The 27917-nt window shown below is 34.9% G+C and overlaps 2 protein-coding genes across 2 annotated transcripts in view; one reads left to right on the top strand and one right to left on the bottom strand.

Annotated features, from left to right (window-relative positions):
* Nucleotides 1–18959, top strand: part of TER94 (Transitional endoplasmic reticulum ATPase TER94) — a 29925-nt gene extending 10966 nt beyond the window's left edge. The window contains exons 4-14 of the mRNA XM_069825517.1: nt 3935–4127; nt 6292–6526; nt 7759–7892; nt 9332–9580; nt 11562–11726; nt 12851–12973; nt 14278–14490; nt 15811–16119; nt 17078–17239; nt 17386–17540; nt 17945–18959. Of these exons, the coding sequence (XP_069681618.1) occupies nt 3935–4127; nt 6292–6526; nt 7759–7892; nt 9332–9580; nt 11562–11726; nt 12851–12973; nt 14278–14490; nt 15811–16119; nt 17078–17239; nt 17386–17540; nt 17945–18041 (2035 nt within the window). The 3' untranslated portion in view covers nt 18042–18959. The remainder of the gene's footprint in view (nt 1–3934; nt 4128–6291; nt 6527–7758; nt 7893–9331; nt 9581–11561; nt 11727–12850; nt 12974–14277; nt 14491–15810; nt 16120–17077; nt 17240–17385; nt 17541–17944) is intronic.
* LOC138699545 (leptin receptor gene-related protein) overlaps nt 1–27917 on the bottom strand; it is a 422899-nt gene that overhangs the window by 24191 nt on the left and 370791 nt on the right. The window lies entirely within an intron of this gene.

The raw sequence follows: 27917 nt of genomic DNA, 5'->3' as shown, positions 1-27917 counted from the left end.
AAATAGTTTTCACAGTTATTAATGGCAGTTTAGAAACTATTTATATGGAATTACTTCTGTATAAAAAATGCGTTGTATATCAGTCTATATTATTATTATTATTATTATTATTATTATTATTATTATTATTATTATTATTATTATTATTATTATTATTATTTGTTGTAATTTTTTTATTATTTAGTTTGGAAATTGCTAATTTACAAGGCATGGCACATTTTCGTAATTTATTTTATATGCTACAGTAAATTTATGTTGTTATGGAACATTTTTTCACAACCCACGAAATCACAATGTATATGCATATGTAATCTGTATGTATTTTTATTATTCGTGTATAATTTGAAAATCCTAATATGACTGAGATTCTCAAATAAAATAAGTAATTTTAATAGTTTAAACAATTAAATTAGTAAAGAAATGCTTCTATGGGGGAAAAAAAAAACTTTCTTTTCTAGAACAAAGGTATCTAATAATCCTTAACATGTTCATGGTATAAAGCAGGATTAAAGAAATTTATATCCAAATTTTATCATTACAAATATAATTCAGAATGGCATCACGATTCACTCCTATCATATCTCCTTACTAACTAACATGGTATGTTTTATAGTGGCATTCTAAATGGAATTTTCTAACATTGGTAGGAACTTTTCCACAAATTGAACATAGTGTCCTGTTTTCTACCTCCAAAAATAAATAATCCCACAGAGGATTGAATTGAGACCTGAGCATTATTTAATATCACTCATGTTGGTTATTTGAATAGGAAGAGATATTCTTGGAATGTTACTATAAAACAGAGGTCTTCAATTGTTTTTCCTTTGGGTTCGGATTGATGGTAAAATCACAGTAAAAGGGGCATTAGAGTCCAAACATTTGGTTAAGACAGGTGCTGGTTTTACTTAACAGCAGTGCTTTTTTTCTGGCGGAATGCTCCAGGACAGCTTTCCAACACCATTTTGTTATTTGTTAATCATGAACCCGAGAAATATGTCAATAATCATGCGTTTAACATATTTTTTCCTTGAACTCTGCTTAGGCCTGGGAAGTCTTGAAGTTGGACGAAAAGGAATTTAAAAACGATAAAATTCCCGTGCACTGAACATCTCCCTGTCCACTATAATATATGATAATCTACACAGAGTTCTATCACCTTTTTTCCCAGAAGAAAAGCACTGCTTAATAGTGATCGTTCACTCCCTATATAAAAGTATAGAAGTATAGATATAGATGTAGAATAATTTCAGAAAAGTAACTGGTGTATATTAGCATGAATTGGCATTTTGCTTTTCAATCAGAGTAGTGTTTACATACAATACATTCACATAGAAACAAAATTTTAGATCTATGACATCTTAAATTCAATAACAATATGTACTTATGGCTTTTAAGAAACCCGGAGGTTCATTGCCGCCCTGACATAAGCCTGCTATCGATCCCGATCCTGAGCAAGATTAATCCAATCTCTATCATTATATCCCACCTCCCTCAAATCCATTTTAATATTATCCTCCCATCTACGTCTCGGCCTCCTCAAAGGTCTTATTCATTCTGGGCTCCCAACTAATACTCTGATGCGTTTCTGGATTCGCCCAAACGTGCTACATGCCCTGCCCATATCAAACATCTGGATTTAATTTTCCTAATTATGTCGGGTTATAGAAAGGGGGACAAGACTATGCCAAAGCCATAGGGGAAAATCTCTCCTAAGTGTACTAGGGAAAGTATATACTAGAATTTTAGAGGAGAGGCTATGATTGAAATTTAACGACAGTTGGAAGAATTTTAATGTGGTTTTCACCCAAATCATAGTACAAAAGATGAAATTTTACATTAAGACAGATAATGAAATTATTCCCCTGATAGATATAATCAAACCAGTGCAATACAGTTACGAGTTTAAGCATGTAATTGGAATGAATAACAAGGAATCCAGTGCACCTTAAGCAAATTGAATGGATTGGAGCTAAGATGATCATTCAAGATTGTATGAGATCAGGTCAGCCCCCATCATTTCAGTTAACAGAGGTTTTACTGTATTGTGAAAAACCTGTGAGAAACCATGTCATATTGTATAGTTGGTACAGTGTATTACGAGGTACTAAATTACAACTTCAACATTTTCCCCTTATTACCTGATCACCCACTTCAATTTCTAGCTGTTAGGTTCACTTCATTACTGACAACAGTTCCTCGAATATATGCATCATGACACGGCAATTAGTCATTTTGTTACTGTTGGGGTGGCATAATTTGAGATGTTCTATGAGCGAGCTACTGTAAGAAGCTAAATTCACTAATTCAGATGGTATGTTGGTAGCATTGAAGTGCCAGCCATCTTTGATTCTTAGTATCTCATCATATATAGAGTGGACAAGAGGACCGATTCACCAAAATTTAAGAGGTTATTCTGCATGTTACATATAACAAAAGTTTTATTACACTTTTCCTTCGATGAAGCATTATTAAACAGGAAAAAATAGTCTTTGTCCAATGTTTGCAGCACTCTGTAGCCCAAGAGAAATTGCTGTTTGCTATACAAGCAGATAGGTAAAAATAATCTGAATAGTTAGTGTTATGAGTCTTTTTTTTTTGTGCAAATTAAAGTGAATAATTGCGAAAATCGTTGAAATAAATCTTGCATGATATTACCAAGTGTTTCATAGAAACATAACGATTTCCTGTAAAATGATGAATGTTATAAAAAAAACTTACTTAGATTTTTCAAACCTCTCCATATGATCTATTGCCAGTTTCATTTTAGTGCAGTGGTTTTTCAATCTGTATTGTTTTGAGTATAGCTGAGAATGTAGATTCTGGGGAAAAACAGAATCTACATTCTCAGCTATATAATGATAAGTGAATGTCTCAGGAATCTTCTATGCCACATCAATAAATTTAGGAATGCAGTTATATTGTCAGACTCCAAAGCAGCTATTCTATCAATCATCTCTAAACACACACCTTCATCTCAAACAGCAGAAATAACTAAAATGCTCTCTCAATTAATATCACTCAATAAAAGAATTGTATTCCAATGGATACCATCCCATTGTGGAATCCTGGGAAACGAGAATTCGGATGCTTTAGCAAAGAAGGGCAGCACTGCTACTTACAGACCTGTTAGTAAATCTACGTATTACTCTGTGAAGAGATTTATTAAATCTACATACTTAGACTTCAACAAACAAAATTTGATAACTCAATCCCAAGGGAAAAAATGGAACTCCCTGCATCAAAATCCACAGTTAATTCCCGATTTACCACGAAAATCGTCTGTAGCTGCATTTAGATTGGCAACAGGCCATGGTTGTTTGGCCAAACACCTGCATAGAATTGTAATATATCAGTCCCCTAACTGCCCATTGTGCAACTCAAACCAAGAAATGGATTCGGAACACCTCAAAATCTGTGCTTCAGTGGCTGGTCATGATAATATCTTTGAAAAATATTGGAGTGCAAGAGGTCAAATGACTTTATTGTCAAATGCCTGGCATTAGAAAACAACAACATATAATGATAAGTGAGAGAAAATATTATATTACAACAAATTACTGATCACAGATAAAGTGTTGGCGTACACGTCATTGAGACATACAGAGGCAGGAAAATAAAACTTCCATGTCTCTCAACCTCGGTGACGTGGTCAGCAAGAATCTGTTGCTTTTACCCCAGGAAAAGGTCTGGTACTTAATTTGTAGAAGGCTTAATGAGTCCCAGAGCCATTCTGAAAACAATAGAAGATGAAAAATCGTTCTCCTGGCTTTGAACCTAGACTTTTGCTCTCCATAATCACTCTACCAGAGCCCACTCAACTATATAATTTAATACAGATGTTGATAGTTTTGCTTTACTATTTCTCTACACTTCCTGCAGGTTTATTACCTAGAGCATGTGGAAGTGAATATTTTATATTGTTTTTTCTCTACAGGAATCTCTTTGAAGTGTATCTAAAACCATACTTCCTTGAAGCCTACCGCCCCATTCACAAGGATGATGCCTTCATTGTTCGTGGTGGAATGCGAGCTGTTGAGTTCAAGGTGGTGGAGACAGATCCTTCTCCATATTGCATTGTTGCTCCAGACACAGTCATCCATTGCGAGGGAGATCCCATCAAGAGAGAGGTAATATTATCTAAAATATGAACAATTATTATTTATAAATCTTTCTTCATTAAGAAATTTGCATTAAAATGATACATGCATTTTCCAGTTGGTCTTCCAATTTTCATGAGAGTTGATGTTTGTTCGATGGTCAGTTTGGTTAGCTTATGGTGTAATATTTGAGTACTTCGATTGTGATTTCCAACAAATACACAACATTGACTTAGTCAGCATTTGTATGTTTAAAATTAGTATCTAGTTTTCTGGTTTGTAAACAAGTTATTTGCCATCTTGCAGTCTAATATTTCTTTACAAATCCTCACTAGTTTGTAGAATTTCGTAAGTGCCAGTATATTCTGAATCCATATATTTTGGTTCATTACATAATGCATAATTTGAAGACACAGAAATTCCAATCTATATAAATATTTTGCAAGGCAGTAATGTTAAGTGAATCTTAAATAATTATAATTTTAATTTGAATTATTTGTCACATTTTTAATTTCTTTATAAATACTGTTGCTTTTTGATGACTGTTTTGTTAAATTTAAAATATATCACACATTTTAGTGATGTGTACGATATTTTCGTCTTTGGTTGTTTAATTTTTGCCTGTATGTCTTCAGCTCAAGTCCAAAATCCTTTCATTCAGTTTTAATTCTAATTATGCGTTATTTTTTAAAAACCCTGTAATCATTGTTTAAATACATACTAGGTTCAAAAAGTTCCCGGAATTTCCTAGTATCATAGAAACAATGTACCTTAAACACTATTCTACAGCATTCCCTTCAAAATAGTTACCTTCCGCAACAACACACTTTTGCCAACGCATGTAGAGTTCGTGGAAGCAGGCCTGGAAGCCATTTTGTGAAACCCGTCTTAGCGCTCTCGTCGCGTTTGCGATAACCTCTTCAGCATTGAATCTCCGTCCTTTCAGATGACTTTTCAGACGGGGAAACAGAAAGTAATCAGATGGTGAGAGATCAGGAGAGTATGGTGGGTGATCCAAAGCAGTTATGTTGTGCCTGGCAAGAAAATTCTTTACAATAATTGCACGATGAGCAGGTGCATTGTCATGCATAAGAAACCAGTTGTTTTCTACCCACTTTTCTGGACGTTTCCTTCTCACTGCGTCCCGGAGGCAACGGAGGATTTCTACGTACAATTCTTTCGTTACAGTACGACCTTCTGGAATGAACTCATGGTGGATGAGACCCTGAGAGTCGAAGAAAACTTCCAACATAACTATGTCTTTGGAAGTGTCCCTAGAAAATTTTTGCTTCCGAGGAGATGTTTTCGATTTCCACTCAGATGACTGTCGTTTAGGGACTGGGTCGTACAAGTAGCACCAAGTTTCATCACCAGCAATAATTTTGTTTAAGAAATCACCATCTTCATCAGCCATACTGATCATGTCCCCAGCAAGAGTCATTCTTGTTTCTTTCTGTTCTGCCGACAACATTTTTGGAACTAACTTCTGAGACACGTAATGCATGTTGAGATGCTTGTGAAGAACATTGTGTACACTTCCGACTGACATTCCGACCTCTGCTGCTATCTCTCTTATGGTTTTACGTCGGTCGTCCCTCACAACATTACGCACACGCTGAGCGATTGCTTCATTTGTTGCAGTTGTTGGTCGGCTGCTGCGTACGTCATCTTTGATGCTATCGTGGCCACCAGAAAAGCATTTATGCCAGGCATACACTTGAGTTTTTTTCATTGCTGCTTCGCCAAATGCTTCTTCCAACAATCTTAATGTCTCTGCAGGAGTTTTGTGTAACAAAACACAGAACTTGATGTTTGTACGTTGCTCTGTGGACATAATTACAAAATGCGACGAACAAACAAAACACTATAATAAACAATTGCCTACAACTCAAAACTAACAATCACCATTATCAACAAACTTTAAGGAAATGACACCATGAATGTTACCAACAAAACAAATGTATAATATCCCTTGTTATATATTAATACGAAAATGGTAGTAAAATTCCGGGAACTTTTTGAACCCAGTAGTATAATTGGTTCATTTAGAAGAAAACTATTTTTAGCAATGTTAAGAGCCTGAAACAGCAGATACGGTTTTTTTTGCTGTACCATAAGTATTTCTGACATTTTTTACCCATATTATATTCAGGTATGTGGCATAATAATCTGGAATATACTTTTTTTTTTATAGGAAGAAGAGGAGGCATTGAATGCAGTGGGCTATGATGACATAGGAGGATGTCGGAAGCAGCTAGCCCAGATCAAGGAGATGGTGGAACTGCCACTTAGACATCCTAGCTTGTTCAAAGCCATAGGTGTGAAGCCACCTCGCGGTATACTGCTGTATGGGCCTCCTGGCACTGGCAAGACACTGATTGCTCGTGCAGTGGCAAATGAAACTGGAGCATTTTTCTTCCTTATAAACGGTTAGTCCGATAATTGTGTGTTATATGAATCTAGAATTCTTAGAAGACTGGAGACATTCTCATTTTGAATGTATATATTAATTACTAGGGACCATATATTTGGCATTAACAATGTGTGCAAAATTATTTACAACATCTCCTAAGTGTATATTATATAATATAGTGTCCGGCACAGTGTAGCAATAAACTGCATAACATGCTTTTGTAATTAAAAGTTTTCACAAGAACGACAGTTTTGAGACTACTAGGCGTGAATTTCCTAGTTTTAACTATTTTCCCATGATTCTATCCCATCTCCTCATGCGATTAGGCCTACATTTTCAGCTCTACAAAATTCAGGTGCTGCATCAATTAAAATATCGCGATATTCTCAACTGAAAGGTGTTTTATGAGGAGATTTTAAATTGTAAGGATCAATCAATCTTCTTAATGTATTCAGCTGTTTGCTGACAACATGAAGTCCACTGTAGTCTACTCAGTTGTTGTTTTTCACGAGAAAAGATGTAAGGATGAAGATGAAGACTTTGTCACTTTGAATATGTCTGATGAAGTATATTTCCAACTCAATGATAGTCACTTAAAGGACGCCCTTGTCTAGAAATAAATGGCAGACTATGTACTTTATGATCGATGTATATCATTTTGAAAAAAAATATTTTTGAGTCAATAACGAACTATTTATCATTGCCCGTTTTTCTGCCTAACCTTACATAATTAATTAATCAGATGCTCAGAATGTTGGATTTTCTCCATTTGTTTTCTACTAAGTATGGCAGTAAACGTCTGTAATATTATTAACACTTATCTGGAATGTCTTCAGTCTGTGCTGCAACCTCATAGTTAAATCTTTTTCTCTGCAGAGAACATATTTTGGTGATTTATAAATTCCAATTCTGAAGAGATGTGCTGCCAAACAATCATGTGCCGTTACTAGTCTGAAGATAGCCACTTCTGTTCATATTGGAGAATTAGGAATCCAATTTGTATTTAAAATTTCGCATCAAGATTTACTTCCACTAACTTTTGTATTATTATTTAATACCGATATTGTCCTTTTATAATTTTTCTTTATTAGTAATTTTGCTGAATAATACGAAATCTCAGAATTGAATTTATTGTGGAAATGAGTTTTTGATTTAGTTTAAGAAATTCTTGGTTGCAAGTGATAACTTGTTTACCACATTTTTACGGTTAACATTTGCTAATTATTGAAGCTTTTATTTTTGTTTTAGGCCCAGAAATTATGAGTAAGCTAGCTGGAGAATCTGAAAGTAATTTGCGCAAAGCATTTGAAGAAGCTGACAAAAATGCACCAGCTATTATTTTCATCGATGAGTTAGATGCCATTGCTCCAAAACGTGAGAAGGTATGTAGCTATCACTTGTTATACTTCTATAGTTTCTTATGTAGCTTCACTACATTTAATATTACTTCAGTAGTACTTACGGCAATGTTATTTATAAATATGTATCTAGTGCTCAGGATTTAACAAAGTCGTTATCTTTCTTGTTTCCCAGTTTTAATAACTATATTTGGTTCGTCTTCAAGGTGTGACAAGATCTGATATGTTCCATGTTCATATTTTCCTCTTCAGAATATAACAAACATCGTGGTGATAGTAGTAAACCAAGTTTATAAAGGTGGCTACCAGGCAGTCATGACCAGTTACAGGTCTAAAAATAGCATCAGCAGATTTGTGTGGTAACACAAAAATGTTGTTGCTGTTTTCTAATGTCAGGCATTTGACAATAAAGTCATTTGACCTCTTGCACTCCAATATTTTTCAAAGATATTGTCATGGTTAGCCACTGACGCACAGATTTTGAGATGTTCTGAATCCATTAAATAAAATAATTTTATGTATTCATTCTCATGCATTATTTTCGTTGAATAATTAATATTGACCTTTCTCAGTATAATTATTTTAATTGATACATGAGAGAACTTTTGTGCAGTTTTTTTGTGTGATTTTGGCCCCATTCTTTGTCAAGATATCAATCTTCTCTTGTCATCTAGCCAGCAATGGACTGGAATCCAATAGATTACATTCTTCCCAATATTTTCGATTTTATGAATCATAATTTTAATTTCTTCTTTGGGTATGTTCTAGTTGACTGAATAGCTACTCTAGAATCTTGACAGCAATACACTATGTTTATGTTTATGTAACTAATTAAATAAATGTTGAAGAGATGAATATAATGATGTCGGTCTTGTGTCAAAATTTGTTCGTCCAACACATTTTGTAGAAAGAGAAGATCCGACACATTGCACATACACCAACCCCTTCACCATATTATGCATAAATAGTCGTTTAAAGCAAAAATAATCTTCACTACTGTTTATACACAATAACATGAACATGCATCGGATATAATATAAGCGTATGTGAAACAGAACAATAAGTAAATAATTGTGAATTAATAAGACTGTCTCCCGGTCGGGACAAGTTACCTGGTTGAGGTTTTTTCTGGGGTTTTCCCTCAACCCAATACGAGCAAATGCTGGGTAACTTTCGGTGCTGGACCCTGGACTCACTTCACCGGCATTATCACCTTCATTTCATTCAGACGCTAAATAACCTAGATGTTGATGCAGCGTCGTAAAATAACCTAATAAAAATTAAAAAAAAAAAAATAAGATTGTTTGCTTTATTGTATTGTATATTGCATTGTTTCATTGCAGAATAGTCTCTTGACTTGTAACAGGCAGCCACTCATGAAACACTTGCCATGTGCATTTATTTATTTTATAAATATATGTGATTCTGTTCCAAATTAACACACACAATGCTATTTTTTTCAGACTCATGGTGAGGTGGAACGGCGCATTGTCTCACAGCTTCTCACACTGATGGATGGTCTAAAACAGAGTAGTCATGTTATAGTAATGGCAGCTACTAATAGACCCAACTCAATTGATGGTGCACTTAGGCGCTTTGGACGTTTTGATCGTGAAATTGATATTGGCATTCCTGATGCGACTGGAAGACTAGAAATTCTACGAATTCACACAAAGAACATGAAATTGGCTGATGATGTAGATCTAGAACAGGTAATATCTTGGTCTCATCTACTCTCCAACTAATTTCTGACATACTGTATTTGTAACAGTTGACTTTTGCAAATACAGAGACAAATTGTGCCAAGAAAAAGTGAAAGAAAGATCACGAAACAGATTACAATCGAACCCTGCTTTTATACTTTTCATGAGATTGGAAAACGTATAAATTCAAGAAAATAGTATATACATGCCAGTGAAATTGTGAAAACCATATTTAATAAGCATAAGTTCCTGTGATCAAAGTAATTATGTATATGTAGGGAATGGAATATTTTGCGACCACGAATTTCGCGATTTTTGATAAATATTTCTCAAAAGTTAATTACAGTAAGTAGGCCTAAACATCCTTCAATCCTGTAATGCCTGATTTGAACCTGCGTTCATTGAGAAATTCGTAGCATGCCGCGAATTTACAATGTTTCTGCAGAAAACACGCTATTTTTTAAGCAATAACAAATAGTATGCACGTATTTTAATTTTTTACATTTTTTTTTTTTTTGTAATGTGATAATTGTAGCAAAGAGAAGGTCGATATCTATGGTCTGTACATTCGATAGTATTGAATCCGTTTTCAATCAAATATCTGATGTGAACACATTTTTGACATATTCGGCTTTGGTTTGTATGTATTTAGCCAGAGTTGCATCATAAGCCTGAATGCCACGTGCAAATGGAGACTGCACACTTCTTCTCATTATATTATCATGTTTTGTTAGATAATTGCCATTGTTTGTCAACAGAAAATGTCATTATCTTTTTCTGAAATGTATTTTGAAACCTAGGGTATTTATCGTGCTATTGAAGCTGTATATTTTTAAAATGCCGAAAAATTCAATTTAAAACACCAATTTCCCGTTTGAAAATCAAACTTTCTCTACTTTGAACTCTAAAAATTCCAATGTCTCTTTGTATGTACAGTACACACAATCATTCAGCAAGTTAAAATGTAATAGGAAAGCCATCAGGACTCTGTTAAAGCTAACATTTTAATATTAGTATAGAATTATTTTTCTGTTTCATTGAATTCTACTAGTTCACATAGCATTGTACAAATTTCACTTAGATTTATAGTAAGCACTGTCATATCTTAAGCAGTAAGCCCACTTGCCTGATCTGGAACTGCACTTCAGCGTGAGTTCGATTCCTGCTTGGGCTGAATATATGATTGGGTTTTTCCGAGGATTTCCCCAACCATAAGGCAAATATCTTATAATCCTATGGCAGATTCTTGGCTTAATCTTGCTATCATCAATTCCATTGATACTAAATAACCTAATAATTGATATAGTCATTAAATAACTGATTAGATTTATAGTAGCAACATCAAATGATGCACTGCAAATGTCTGGTATCCTGCAAGCAATAGTAAGACATGTTGTTGTTATCTATGCCGGGCTTTGGCAATGAAGCCATTAGCGTTCTTGCTCTCCAATATTTCTCTGTGGTGGATCCATCAGGTAGAACTTCACAGGTTATGAGATGATCTTCAGTCATTTCTTCTTCTTTGTTGCATAGAGGGCAATTTGGATTTGTGTAAATTCCTATTTTATTCAAGTGTTTGGCCAAATAGTAAGACATTAAATATTGTTGTTGGTTGTATAGCCTTTTCTTTTTTATTTCCTCACTTTGTGGCTCATTGTCACTTTACTTTATTGGCTGAAGCTCAGGATTGGTATAAATTGCGAGAAAATAGAAGTTCACGTAGTGTAAATTCACTGTAAAGTACATTATGGATATAGAAAATTTTGTGTGATGCTCTTGGTTTCTTTATTGTATTCAAAATATCAGGCTCTACTGTTCTGAGAGCATAACACGTTACTTCTAATTACTAATTAGTGACTTGTAATCGCACATGTGTAAGGTCCCTAAGTTTATAAAATACATTTATAGTAAAGTAAAAGTTACATTGAATAATGACAGTAGAATCTTCAAGAGAGACTTTAAAACAAGTTAATTTGTTATATTGTTTCAGATTGCTGCTGAGACCCATGGACATGTAGGGGCTGATCTGGCATCCCTGTGTTCTGAGTCAGCCTTGCAACAGATCAGAGAGAAAATGGATCTCATTGACTTGGAAGATGATCAGATAGATGCTGAAGTGCTTAGCTCATTGGCTGTTACAATGGACAACTTCAGAGTATGTTAAGATATATTTTTGAAAGTAATATGTTGGTAATTAAATTTAAACGTTTTGTAGCATTAAGAGCTTCGTCGCGTTTTTTAATCAGGACTAATTGATCTGGGTTTTTCATTGTTAGCAATGACTGCTGAATTTAAGAATGACTTAATGAAATAAACTAATGGGAGATTTGCATAGCCTACTCACACCCACACTTTAGCATATGAATTCCTTGTACTGGCTAATTTATACATTATTATGGTAATTGAATTCATTGTTATCAAATGCAAATCTGGATATGCAGAAATGATGTTTAAAGTCCATGTCACTATAATGTGACACCTTAATGAAGTAAACTAATGTCCCGTTTTCGTTTTTGCTTTCAGGATATGTTTTTTTTTTTTATTTCGTTCAACATTTCAGACTCTTTACAAAAACATAATCCTTCATCACTAACGTTTGAACATATTGTTTACTTTGTATTGACCTCATTAATGTTTACCACCACAATGGCTCAGTGCTGGTGCTGGGCTTGTAAACCAGGAGGTCCAGATTCAAATATTCAGTTAATCCATCCTGAATTTATAACTATGTTGGACAATTTCATTTCCATGCAACACAGGGGTTTCCTTGAGTACTTCGGTTCCCTTGCAACATCCTGTGTTGTTTCCATTGGTGCTGAAGATTTTAGCTTCATGCCATTTTTCTTCTGGCCTTCCCATAGAAAGCCAGTATGTCATTTCTCTCTACTGCTAGAAGGCACTGAAGATTTTAGCTTAATGCCATTTTTCTTCTGAGCTCCCCATAGAAAACTATTTTATTGTTTCTCTCTTTTGCTAAAAATTTTTTTCGAATAGCTGGAGCTTGGCTTCAAACCATTAATTCTCTAAATAGCGGCTTGCTAGATCTTTTCAGTCCTTTCTTACTGGGTCTAATTGCTAGAAATATTCCATATAGAAATGCAGAGTAAGGTAAAAATCGAACATTGCATGGCAGGGGATATGGTAGTACAGGATTAGAAAATTTCAGCATTTCCTTGAAATGCTGTAAAATGTTTGAACTCCCTCCCTTAGTTATATTGTTAATGATAAAATAATTTTTTATTGTAGTAACTTCTAATTTTTACTTGTTTTGTTTTACAGTACGCAATGAGCAAGAGCAGTCCAAGTGCTCTACGTGAGACAGTGGTAGAAGTACCTAATGTTACCTGGGAAGATATAGGAGGATTAGAGAACGTGAAACGGGAGCTACAGGAACTGGTGCAGGTTGGTGCTCAACCATTGAACATGGTTCTTATATTATAGAACAGCTATAGCTGTGTACCATTCTGTACTACAATAAACTCTAAACAAGTAATTCAATGTTGTTTTATGGACGAAAAAATTCTGACTAAAACTGAACTTAGAAAAATCACATGCAGTTATAATGTTAAGTAAATTAAATACATGTAACATACCTATCAAAATAAATGAAAATATCAATCCATGCAGCGAAACGGTAAAAAAAATTTAGGAATTTAAATGGATAGAAACTTAGTTGGAATATACAGATTACACTAAACATTTGTAAAATAATTTTTATGAAAATTTACACACTAAAAAGAATCCGAAATTTCCTTCCTTTGGTACTGAAGGGGAATCTAATACAGTCACTCGTGATGGCTCATTTTGATTATTGTGACATTCTTCATTGACTTTAATGTGAGGCTGGCAGAAAGAGTACAGCGTGTTCATGTTTGTATTCGATTTATTTGCAACACCTGTAGATCTGACCATATCTCGCCTTCACTTTTTATGCTGTTCTGGGTCCATTTCAAAAAACGAACCATTCTCTCACCTTAGTCTTCAGTATTCCTCAGAACTTTAACTCTAGCTATTTAGCTTCTTAATTTCAAAATTTGTTCTCATATGCTATAAACACTCGTTCACAACACCATAATATCACACTCTCCATTCCTAAACGTAGAACATTTCTTCTACTCTTCATCTTTAACTGTTTCAGCAGTTCATCTCTGGAACACTCTATTACAGCATGTCAGAGACTGTCAGACATCAAGTTTTAGAAATAAAACCGCACTTCAGTTTGGATTCCCTTCAACTATAAGCCTTTTTCTATGCCACATTTTAATATATATATATATATATATATATATATATATATATATATTTCTCATTATTAATGCACTCCCTTGATCACCAGATAAATTTATCGTTATAGCTTTTTCTATTGTTGTTTTTATTTAAATTTCGTTTTTCCTTATTTCATTACATCCCGTTTGTTTTATTCTTCCTTATGTTTTTTCCTCTTTTACTGGTTGAGTTACGTTGTAGTCCAGTCTATAGATCTGTTTTTTATTTTCTCGTATTGTGGTATTATTTTCATTTTATATAGTCTCAATTTTATTATTTTGTAATATGTTAGTATTTTTGTTCTTTTCACTTTTCATTAACTTCACTGTTTGTGTATTTTGCGACCTGGTGGAGTGTAAGAGAAGATCTACTAGTATAAATAAATAAATGTGCAGTAATGAAATTACTAATAAGTGTTGCCTTTTTTCCTTGTTGCACAGTATCCTGTTGAGCATCCAGACAAGTTCCTCAAGTTCGGCATGCAGCCTTCTCGGGGTGTCCTGTTCTATGGGCCACCTGGATGTGGTAAAACTCTCCTTGCAAAGGCTATAGCTAATGAATGTCAGGCTAACTTCATTTCTGTGAAAGGACCAGAGTTGCTCACAATGTGGTTTGGAGAATCTGAAGCCAATGTTAGGGATGTATTTGACAAGGTAAGTTTATTATGTTTTATGGTCTTTAATTTAATGACAGAGTTGCCACAACATGAAGTACTACTTCTTACATTGTGTTCAGTATAATCTGACATCAGTAGCATGATACATCTCATGATGACACTTGAACATCCATCACCATTAGTTTCTTGTTGCTAAGTATAATGTTCCTTTTCATGTTGTGATCGAATTTCCAAAGACATTCTGCTAGATAGAATTTTATTGGATGTTAATGGTGTGAACACTCGAATAGTATGTGTACCAGTGTTTTCATTTTATTATTGCATCTTTTATACAGGGAAGACTAGTTTAGCAAAAATGGTACAAATACTCTGCTGTAGCTATATGTCCTGTTCTAGCTCTGGAGATGAATGTCTGGAGCTGTCTATTAACATTGCTATTTCAAGGTTATAAGTAGTGAAAGGCAAAACATGAAATTTCTTAACAATTCCTGCCATACAAGGATTTTTACGATACATGCTTTGTAGATACTGTATATCACCAAAAAATGTTTTACATTTCATTTAAAATTGTCATATTTCATAATAATTTATATGATATAATTTAATAATAATATATAATACAGGAGAATGGAAGAAATCCAAGATCCTTAGCACTGGTCAGCAACAACATATATATATAGTTATTGATGCAATAATACTAATGATTTATGTAAAATGTTATTCAAGCAAGGAAAACAAGAACTGATATTGCAAAAAAACTATTATATAATGCAATAATTATCAATAAATATAATAAAATAAATATCTTACCATTTTAACATGCGTAATTAAGACAATCATGGATTGAATACCACTGTATTAGAGGATGCGTGTTAAAGAAAACTTTACAAATTTTTCACGATCAGTCTTTGTGAAAGCCACAGAGGGCGCAGTAATGAATGAGAACATATTGTATTACAAAAAGAATGTCTGTTCTCTTAAGCGGAGTTTCGGTTAACAATGGTTCTGCTGTGACAGCAAGAGTGTAGTACTATATGAACGAACCTATGATCATCTTCGGCAATTACAAGCAGCATCCTTTTTGCGACTCCATCTCACTTTGGTGTGAAGACAACGAATTTCGCAGCGATCGCGGGATTACAAGTTTTGCTGTCGCTCCCGTGTCCCAAATCCCGCGTTGGTGTGCGCAGACCTTTAATCTGCATGGCTGGCGATCGCTGCAGAAGTGAAGAGCAATATGAATTGCCTGTAATAGAGAATGGTATTATAAGACAGCAAGTATTTTACTTGTTGCTTTGCAAAGCATTAAATATACGTATGAAAGAGGAATCAGAATAATAATTTGTTTTTGTTTCAGGCTCGTGCAGCTGCCCCTTGTGTATTGTTCTTTGATGAGTTAGATTCCATTGCCAAATCACGAGGTGGAAATGTGGGAGATGCTGGTGGAGCTGCAGACAGGGTAATTAACCAAATTCTCACTGAGATGGACGGAATGGGCGCAAAGAAAAATGTGTTCATCATTGGGGCAACAAATCGACCTGATATCATTGATCCAGCAATTCTGCGTCCTGGTCGGCTGGATCAGCTAATCTACATTCCACTACCTGATGAGAGGTCTAGGGAAGCTATCTTGAAGGCCAACCTTAGGAAGTCTCCTGTTGCAAAGGTAATAGCTTCGTTCAATTAGTCATATGTGAGGTTATTAATGTCATTACTGCAGTAAAACAGTGCAGTTTTTTTTAGTACAATGAAAGACAACCCATTATATAGCTCAAATCATTGTTGTTTAAAACCCAAGAAGTGTCCATAACACAGTGCTGGTTCATTTATTATGTTACAGAATCTGGACAAAACTTCTCTCTTTTGTTTGTTGAAGTTGTTCTTAAGACTTCATTAACATAATTATACTTTTGGATACATTCTTCTATTTCCTGTTCCCTCTTATTGTTTTAATTTTTTAGTCTTTCCTTACAACAGGGATTTCTTACAAGACAAAGAATACTGGACATACCAGTACAGTGTCTTCCCCTTGTTCTCGTATTTCCCATATTCTCCTTGTATTCCCTTCATTCTCACTGTATTTCATTTTTCTCCTTGTAATCCCCTTGCAATGCACTCAACAACAGGTGTTTGCACCTCTCTCACCCTCCCCCTCCCCTATTCAAGTCTATCTGAATATAATGTGTATATGTGTTGAAATACTTTGTTTTTTCTCTCCCATCATATCACCGAAGTGCAACAAATCAATGTTTCATAGAAATATTGACTGCCATCAGTAGGTAATGCAAGGAAAAGAGAACTGTTCTATTTTCCGTTGGCAAGAACTGTTCTTTTTGGACCTTTTGGTAATGAAGCCATTAGATAGGTTCACCTTTCCTTGTCTTCCCTATTGAAGATGAAATATTGAATGTTTCTACTTCTGTGACATTGTGTAAATCTTAAATTATACTTCATTGGAATAACTACCCAGACCTACTGCATAAAGTGTGTTTTCATATGGATTTGGAATTATTTTTATATTTATTATGCATAACTTAAAACAATACTTACAATATTCTTTTACCTGGAAATTTTTTATGATAATCAAAGCATTATTTTTAAACAAGTATTTTTTATTTTTGCAGGACGTTGACATGACTTATATTGCTAAAGTAACACATGGGTATTCTGGTGCTGATCTCACAGAAGTATGTCAGCGTGCATGTAAGTTGGCAATTCGTCAGAGCATTGAAGCTGAAATCAGGCGTGAACGAGAACGGGCTAACAATCAAAATCTAGCCATGGATGTAAGTTTAATTTTCTGTACAGAATTTGAAATGTCACGTTCATAGTGTCATGTTTAGTTGGTTATACAATTAAATACATTTTCTGTTTACTATTAATGAACTTTAATATATTCTTTTATATCTAAACAATAATTTGTTATATTCAGATGGATGAGGAGGATCCTGTACCAGAAATCACTCGTGCCCACTTCGAGGAAGCTATGAGATTTGCTCGTAGGTCTGTGTCAGATAATGATATTCGCAAATATGAGATGTTTGCTCAGACACTACAGCAGTCAAGGGGTTTTGGAACAAATTTCAGGTAATATACTTCTACATATGAAATTAGTACATTAAAGATGTCGTTTCAGCAATAGACAGTGAGTGTGTGTGTCTCTCCCTCCCCCTCTTCCTTTTTTAGCAATGTAAATTATGACAGAAAATATAGTAATTTCGATTGATGTGATCCTATAACACATTCCTAATTCCTCTATAATTATTCTGTACCCTCAATTGTAGCGGAATGTGGTAGAATTTTGGCAGCTATAGGATTAGGCACACTTCTTCTGTGAAGACAGCATGCAAATTAATTAGGTAGAGTAGAAAAGTTGTGCAGTAAAAGAAGTGATGTGTGACGACTTCAAATGGATTATATTCTTTGTAATATAATGTAAGCCATTTAAAAATATTTTTCTATAATACCTACATTGATTTTTCTCTTTACAGATTCCCTAACACAAATCCAGGAACCAGCTCTCAAGGTGGAACTGGACCAGATCAGGGTAACTTTCATGATGATGGAGATGATGATCTGTATAGTTAAATCCTGGTGTTTTGTGAGTCGTGAGTAAGTGAGTTTCAATTGGACACCATTAATCATACATTACCATACAGTTGTAACCAAGTTGAGCAGGAACTCATGACCAACCAGTCGCAATAGCTTGAAGACTTGTGATAGTTGGGCACACTGTTCAGGACATGGCTTACTTAAAGCTTGATTTGCGTGTGAGAGATCTGCTGTCTGTGTGAGTGTGAGCGTGAGTGCATGCTTGAGTACGAGAATGTTTGTGCCTATTATTATTATTAGTCATACACAGAAGTAACCAAGTTTGCTCTCCTCATATAATATGAGATATCTTAGTTTTCAAGTTTATATTTGCAGTAATTATTCTTCCCTAATTTTTGGGTAACATTTTTGTGGAATTATCTAAAAAAAAAAAAACATGTGATGTAACCTGACTCTGCTTGTTACTTGTTTATGCTGGATTAGTGGTTGGTCTCAAGAAACGAAGAAATTCCTGTAACGCACCTCTTTCGAAATAAATTTACACAAAATATAACCACTTATGTTTGTTTTGCCTATAATGTTATTTCGATTAAGTTTCGAGTTCATATTACGAAATGGTTCCAACTGCAATTAACGATATTGATCATTTGTTATGTAATTTGTGTATTTAAACAGTCCAATGGTGATGAGTAGTATATAGTATTTTAAATACATTAACTTATTTTTAATGTAAAATAATTGAGTATGGTCAGATACAATCGTCAGTCCTAGGAGACTTAGTAGCTTACTTTCTGTATTGATCCCACTCTGGATATCTGGCATGAGATATGTTATATAGTACTTAAGGAATTAGGGTTTGCTTGAATTACAGGTTTCGTGTTGTAAGATCTTTTTAATGTGTGTTTGTAATCTTAAACAATTTTCTGTTATGAATAAAATTGAGAGGAAAGTTTCCATATCTGAAGTAACATTTCACACAATCAGTGCCAGTCTTGCCTTTGTAGTGGATCAGTGCAAGAAGTAAATCTGGTATTGAATGAACCAAAACAGCTTCAAATACGTTTCTTTCAATAATATTGACTTTACAAAGACATAAGATAAGGAAATCAATATTGTTGAAAGAAATTCACATACACACTTGCGCAAGAACCTGCTTTATTATTTTCCTTGCTATAATAGGGAACAAGTCAGAATTTTTTCTGCCGAAATAGGTTCTTTTAGTGAGAAAAATAGTATGTTTTGTATTCGAACTCTCTTCTTTCTTAATAAAATGTAATGAAAGTTAAGAAATAATATGTAACTCGATTGCACCATTTCATCTGTGTGATGTCACAACATATGATTTAACAACAGCTGTTTCCAAGCCAGATGTGGTGAATCTTTCCTGTGAAATCCCAGCACTGTGCCAACTTCGGCTGTCAATTGCTCAGTAACAGATGCATTTTACATGTAACGGGCATTAAAAGAAACAATATACTTAACTATTCAGTAACTCGTAATAAGTTAAAAATGATAAGGAAAGGGTAACAAAACCTTTATGCAAAATAATCCCAAATAAAGACTTTCAAAACTATACACTTTATAAACTTTTATACTAGTTAAACATTAATATATTGCCCTTGTAATATTACAATATGCTAAAAATTTGCATACAGTACATAATTAGATTCTAGGTTGGGTAAATAGTTTTGAAATTACAGGCATATAATAAAATTTGTACAACGAAAGGCACTTTGAGCTTCTTACCAATAATAGCTTTAGTATTGCGTAGTCTTTCCTATGTAGAGATAGTATCATGGCTTTTCTTGATAAATTATTTCCTTAAATTAACTTAAGAAAAAGACGTATTTACATAAGTTTTTTTTCCTGCCATTTGCTTGTCATCTGTTGTAGAAATTATTAGTACCTATTTTGTTCCTACTGAAAAACTGCATGCAAAGAAATTTTATATGTGGTGCACTGCGCCTGTTTTTAAAACACATTGCTCCCATTACCTGTGCTCAGAGCACATTTTTAACTTTTCAACGCACCTTTATTTTTCGCACAAAGTCTGAACTAAAGTAACAGTTGACGACTGGCTCATGATGGAAGGGCAATCAAATAATTTCCCACATGTAGATCTATTAATGTAACTATTTTCGTAAAAGAGAACAACTTCATATATGTCAACATCCAATGTGTCAATTCGAAAAGGTGAGCTGAGCTGTGAATGTGTTGTAAAAAATAAAGTGAGGAATACATAGGTATAACAAAACCAGAGAATTAAGAACTACACACCATATGTTTTCCACAGCTAATTATTTTAAAATGGCATACATCAGCCTCATATGAAGGAAATAGTGCTGTGACAATTTGGATTAGATCAGTAAAGTTCACAGAAAATGAATTTGTCAGCACCTGCTTCTTAATCTTCATTGTTTTGTAGAACAAACATGGCAATGACACATTTTTTTAAGTCAGTATTGGCACAGCCATCAGAAGTTAGTCAACTAAATGACTTACGTGTGATAAGACAACTGAATGACATTTGATAGGCTGGCACCTAGTTAGAGTATTCAGATAGCAATACTTTACAGCCCTTGAGGCTGTAAGCAAGGGAGTGAAGAAAGAAACCATTTTTGATATAGATCTATGTATTTGTATTTGGCACAGTAGATCACCAACCACTTAGTAACGTCCAAAAAAGTGTTACAATTAATTCTTATGATTTTTGAACAAATAAACATAGCAAAATGAAAAGTAGACAGAGGAATCCTGTAACTGGATACAGCTGCACAAAACTGGTTGGACCTTCAAGCAGCTTGTCTATTCAGAACTGGAATTTATGCATCACCAAACTGTTCTCTGCAGAAAACAAGATGCAACTATTAATTTGCAGCCCATATTAAACTGCAAAGCTATCAACATTTCGGATAAAAGTGTTAATAACATCACAGACGTTTATTTAGTAGCATCTTGTGCCAGATAAATTAGATGAAGGCCAATAGAATTCTAGGTAGTTTCCTAGAATCAATGGATGATGACGTCGCAGATGTTTTTGTATGCTATATGGTGGCATATTGGATTAATGTAATGTAGTCGCAAATTAAATTTTATGAAAACCACAGCATATACAGGGAGATCACTGTACTGCAGGACTCCACTCCACAGCTCATGCGGTCTTCATCTGTTGTTGTGATGCGGCATTCGCCGGTTAAATTTACCATGTATTCATGTTAAAAGAAATGGAAGTGTACATACCTTTTACATCCTGACTCGAAATGGCTACCATCCACTGCTATACATGCCTCATGTCGTCTGAATATGTTCCTGGAAACTCCTTGCAACTCCTGAAGTGAGGATGTTACGAATTGCTGTAGTGATGTTGTTTTTCAATTCGTTTATTATGTGAGGATTAGTTCCCCCACAGATAGAAATCACATGGATTCATGTCAGGGGATCTAGGGGACCACAAATTTCCACTCACTATTCGATCGTCAAATACTCTATTGATCTCAATCATTGAATTGTCTGCAGTAGGTGTAGTTGCGCTATCTTGCATAAAGTACCTGTGATCACACTTGTCTTCTGTCAATTTGGCAAAAAAATGGAGTTAATATTAATCGTACATATCTCTCGGAATTTATTGTGTCCTGAAAGAAATATGGCCTGATAACTCGGTGTTCATTCATAGCACACCACACTCCGGGGTTTGGAATGTTCGATATGGACTTTCGGCACTCCAAAAGCGACTGTTTCGACTGTTAAGATACCCACTGAGGTGAAACCAAAGTTCGTCAATATAGAAAATCAACAAGGGATCGAGTGTTCAGTGATGGTTGGCCTGCTGAAACCACCTACAATAATTCTCGAATGAAAGTCTGGTTGTGTTAGTCTGTGAACAACATGAAATTTATAGGGTTTCAATTTAAGAAGTTTGGTGGCATTATGAGAAGATGATTTTGACTCGCCAGCCTGTTGGGCCAAGCTCTTCAAAGACTTTCTTGGACTAGCCTCTAAACAAGCACCGATTTCATCTACTTTCTCTTCTGGTAACAAGTGTCGTTTTTTTTTTTCAACCTTTTTATCTAAAAGTAACCTGGTTATTCATATAATCGCGACACTGTTATTTCCGGCGTGACTCCTCCTCTTTGCTTATGTCTTAGGAAGTGAAGGCTCTATAAAATCTAGGTAGGTATTGTCGCACCATCGGATCTGTGCCCCTTCAGCGCTGTCGTCGTTCTTGGAAAAGTTAACGCCTCTACTCACCCCATTCCACCCGTTTCTCTCTCACTACATCAAACAGCAGGCCACGAACCTTGCCGAATAGGGATGTTGCCAAACAGTGTCATGTCTGTTGAATATTGCTTATAATAATGTGAGGTTAATTATTACTTATTCGTAATTTAATTTAAGTAGGTCTAATGACGCTGATTGACTTACGATTCTTTGCAGATAATTATATTATTACAGTGGATGTTTATTGGTTAAATTGAAATTACATCAGAAACATTATCGCTTTGCCAGCATTTTTTAACAGTATAATGTGGATATATCCATGTTTCGTCTAAATACACAATATACTTTCCTTCTCTGCGAAATTTCGCAATTTTTCCTAAATAACTGGCCCTCCATGCTACAATATCATTTCTTTCAATCAAAATACATCTTGTATTTCTACAGTTTTAAAATCTAAATCCCATGTCTCGAATCACTTTCCGTAGCGTTTCTCTCCCTCCTTGGAAATTTATTGCTTCTCTCGCAACCTTCAGTAATTTCTCCAATGTCGGAACTTCTTTCTGCATCGTATAAAATTCTTGTATCTTTCTTCTTAAAATACATCTGTCCATATCATCTACAAGAATTAAAGGTTCCCTTGGTCTGTTCTTCCCTGGTGACTAGCTTTTCATCTCCTGCACAGACTCCCTCTCTCCTGATTTTCTTTATTAGGCGCTCTGATCTGCGTATATAAATTACATAAAAAAGTTGTATTATATTAGTATTAGTTAAGTAAGTAATTTTAATACGTAATCAATTGAAATAAAATAAGCCTCACATGTGATCGCAGCTGCTCTTTTCGTTGCCTGATTTATAGGAAACAAATATTGACCTGTTTGTTTCTCTTCATCGCAAAATGCTATTACTTGCTGAATAATATTTCTTTCGCCACTCCGTGCTACAGTATTCAAGTTGAGTTGACAACACTGGACTGCAAGTGCAAATAAACTGTCCCGCAAGAAGGCTCAAAATTGTGAATAGTGAGAGAGAGAAAGAGAGAGGGATAGAAAAGAGAGAAATAGGAATACAGGGAGGGAAATGAATTGCCGAGGCTGAAAAGGAATTAAGGTTCAGTTCGCATATCTTAGGGGGGCACAGATCCGATGGTGGGACTATATTATCGTTCGCTATTTTTGTTCTTTCGTTGCCGAGCTACCATACAAGGAATCTATTTGCCATATCGTTAAACATTATCATGTCGTAGCTCCTATGATAATAAATCAAACACACTGTAATTTAGCAAATAATTGAGCGGCAAATAACGTCTTCATGTGCTTTCTGCGAACACCAACAAAAGAGCCAAAATGGCGGGCGATTATATTAAGTATTTATCGAGCCTTAAGAAATGGAATAACGTTTTCATAAGCGAATCACAAGAGACACACGTTTAAATGTAGCCAACCTCCAACGCGATTGGCTGCCGGAAATTAGAGCGACAGGACTATAATTTATTCACTAATCTGTATATTGTTGTCTTAGACGGAACGGGGATGTATGGGAATTGTCTACGGAGTAATCGCTGCCACCTTCTCCACTTAGAGTTCTTAATAAACTTGAAACAAATAAATACCCTTTCTTCAACTGTGTACCCCATTATTAAAACAGAAATAAATCAATTCTTATTACACTTTATACAGAATACTTGTAAGTTGTACTATATTAAGCAACACGACACAAATCAAATCAGCACGCACAGACCTGACTCTCAATTATGCAGATTCAGATAAGCAGTGGGAGAGAGAGAGCAGGTCAGGAGCAGGGAATAGCAGACAGTAGCTTATCGGCGTCTGCCTTGCATTTCATACGTGCTCTGTTCCACAGCATAATAACCTCCCATTAGTAGGCCTGTATACAAATTTACATGTTCATTGATGCATTTAGAAATGAAATCAGTTATTTCATTCTGAATCATTTTAGATTCTTAAATGAAAACAGGACTAATTCTTATGTGGTGATTTCTCATTTCCAAAAGGCTTTTCGAAACGAGAAGGGCCAATAATTTTTTTCCTCGGTTCTATGATTAAATACACTCATCACGACCATGAAATGCCAAATTCCTGCATGCCTACAAACAAGAACATATCAATTACGGTGTGCATTACCAATCTATTTAAACACATGTTTTCATTAAATTGACTTACATGTAATCTGGAACCTTCCTAGTAATTATTGAAATTTTTGACACCGCAAAAAAAAAAAAAAACAGTTTAATTCCAAGTGTGTTTGTTGTTCCCCAGAAGAAAAGGCCAACGATACTGACTCGTTATATTGACTTCTACAGAACTAGTTGCAACTGGTATACCATGATCCCTGAAATCTATTATTGTGGGCTATGATCAACCACAACTTTTCACTTTTTACAGTTATATTAATGTGAGGTGTTGGTCTGCCATATTTTAAAATAAGTTGTCTTGTTTATTTTCTGTACAACAAGAGAATGACATCTCCAAAAGATAATACACCAAATCATTTAATGGATTTATGTTTTCACCGTATTAACACACGTAATAACACCTTGACGCATATTACTGCACTTGTCACCAAAAGAATATATATACATATTTATTTATTTATTTATAAAGTAGACTGAAAGCGAAGTCGTTGGTCAGCACAGGTGAACAATCGACATCGTATTTCAAAGTCTACACAAAACCTAATCAAGAAATGTTAACCTTAAAAAAAAAAGTTCCCGAAATACATGACGAGTAATACCTTATATTTAAACAATATTTAATTTCTTTACACAATATTTTATGTTTTTTTTTTATTTAGTTACAAAATATTACAGTTTGCTAGTCTGGTCCTGTGTTTGTATGAGAAAGGGATTCTATTTTCCAAGAATAGTGAAAGCAGATGAATGCCACTTCTGGAAACCTTCGTAATAGGCTCGCAAAAAGGGTTGGCAATTCACAGTAAGCAAGTCGTTGTCATGGCAACTGGGTTTGTTTACTGAAGGCGAAAAGGAAAACCTGCCTCAGACTTGTGTTCACACCCCTTTCAGCTGATCTTTGCTAGCCACGTGGTCTGAGTAGAGCTGGCCTAACTGGGGAGGGATCCATTTGAAGTGCACCAGAAGATGTTAACTACTAAGCCTAGCAAGACATTAAAAAGTAGAGCAAAATATTGTTTATTGAGGAATGTATTTTATTTTGACTTATTGATAAAATATATTTTATTAGAACATAAAAAAGAGGTGAGACCACCTTCATCTATTTCACTTGAATAACTGCCACTGAATTAATTTAATTATTCTGTTGGCGATATCATCTGACAAAGACCAGTAGAGTCCTGAAATGATAGCTTTATTTATAGACTCAAATAGAATGGATACAGTATAGTTTTGACTACGAAGACAAATTAAGCCTACACAGACATTCAAATTATGTATTGCAAAAAGTATTTTAATGTACTTGCACATGCCGTTATTATAATATGTATTATTTTTTTCATTCTTTTGAGGGCAATTAACCCTGTATTTGCATCCACCAATCTTTATGATCCTGCCAGTCCTCTTCCTGCAGATGATGGTCTCTCATCATTGAGTCTATTCTAGCTCTCCATAATTGTAATATTACTCCATATTTACTGGCAGAGCAGAATTCTATAATTAAATTCTTGTATGGGATGCTTATACATTGAAGAGAACATTCCCGCTGCATTGGCACTGGAAAAGCAGTCTGAAAAGAAGAGAAGGAAAGTTTGTCCAGTGCATATACAGGATCCAATAGAGGAATGGGCAATCATAAACATTGGCTTTTGAGTAGCTGCATTATTATTTCATTAACAAATCATTTTTTTAAGAAGATAGGAGTGCTATTAACAAAAAGAAAAATATTCTCAAGCTCTAATGCTTTCATGATACATGTTGTTGCTCTTGGGAATACCCAACTGTAATATCTGAATGAATGAACCAATCAATGAATCGATGAGTGGATGGATTGATTGAAGTGAGAGAGGAGTAATTATCAATTAAATGGTAAGCCTATACGATGATAATCGCATTCTTGCAAGGGCTCTTGAAACTCCTGCATTGCTCATTGTGGTCTGACTTTGCCATCCACCCACAAAGAGTGAGAAACAACTCTAATATTTGTTAAACCGAACACAGACACTCCACGAGTTTTGTGTACTCACTATAGCACTAGGCGTTCAATAGCAATATATATACATACATGTTCTGCCCATGGGCAGGTCTTTCACTGCAAACCCAGCATTCTCCAGCTTTCCTATTTTCTGCTTTCCTCTTAGTCTCTGCATATAATCCAAGTCCGGAGGGCCCAATTAGTCAAATCCACTCTCCTCACCTCTATGCTGGGGCTCCCTGGGAACTTTTAAGATGCGAAAGAGAGACAGGTGTGCAGAAAGCAACTGCATTTATCCTTCCCAAGAAAAACTGCAAACATGGCAATAGCAATATATAATTTTTATTTTTCATAACCGGTTGTGCATGACTTATCCCCAGCACCATTTGAGGAGATGTGCTCTGGTGGCTGCATCCTCCACACCACTTTGATTCCTCAGCTTCTCATTTCGGATCTTGTCAGCAGTCCTGACATCCAGTATCCTCCTCTCCATCTTGCACTGGCACACCTGGATCAAGCTGGTTTCTGGTCTCAAAAAATGTCCATCTTGAGGGTTTCCATATAGTAATGTTGAGATGACGCAGGCTTGGAGCATTTCAAACTTTGGCCTAGGTCTGATGACTGTCCATGAATATAAACTAAGGCTTCAGAATTTATTCCAGGCAAGTCCTATTCACCTTCAGATCTCCTTGTCCCTGCTTCTTGACATGCTTACTGCTTGACCTATATATATATATATATATATATAATTATATTCCCAGCAATATTAAATAGACTTGTTAACTAGTACAGGTGTATCTATGGAATTGGTCATAATTTTGGTTTCTGTTGGGAAATTACCATATCTACTTCTTTACTTCTAGTGCTTAATTCTGTCAACATCTGTCTCAAGAAAGTAACAGCCCAGAAAGTCCTCAACCTACTTTGTAACTGCAAATTCTCTCCATTTCTGAGATGCAGTGTATTGCACTATTTATGCATGTGCAACAGATAAGTTTTGAGCAGGTACATAGTTTTCTCACATCCCACATACCAAGAATTACTGCAGCAGCATCATGTTTCAAAACATTTGAGTAACAATTAGGTATCATATTTACTTGTGTACCTAATTTTAAGGAACATAAAAAAAATTAAGATACTTGAGTGTTAAAAAATTTCCATGCCAGAGAATGGTAAAATGGTTACCCATTCATTCACAGAATAGGAGTGACAAGCACAATAAGCCTTAGGCTGCATTGATAATGTTATGTAAATATGAAACCAATTCTAAGAGAGAGAAAAAAAAAAGTTTAGTAGGTAAGTATGATTATTGCTAATAACTCCAAATACAAAGAATAGATAGGTAAGGTAATAACTGCCTCCCATTGGAGGTAGCCCAGAAGGACTCAGTATACTCTCCTACATGAATTTTGCAATATTAAATGTTTACATAAATTTTGTAGAAAGAAAATTAAAATAAACGTATATGAATAGAAAGTGAATAAAAAAAAATTAAACAGAGTGAATATGATGACTCAGAATTTGGCAAGAGCGTTTCAAAACTGAAGTTATGATGTCAGCAGTAAGTGTCTGT

The sequence above is a fragment of the Periplaneta americana genome, chromosome 5 (genome assembly GCF_040183065.1).
Source record: "Periplaneta americana isolate PAMFEO1 chromosome 5, P.americana_PAMFEO1_priV1, whole genome shotgun sequence".
NCBI lineage: Eukaryota > Metazoa > Arthropoda > Insecta > Blattodea > Blattidae > Periplaneta > Periplaneta americana.
This window is presented reverse-complemented; position numbering and strand designations above follow the sequence as displayed.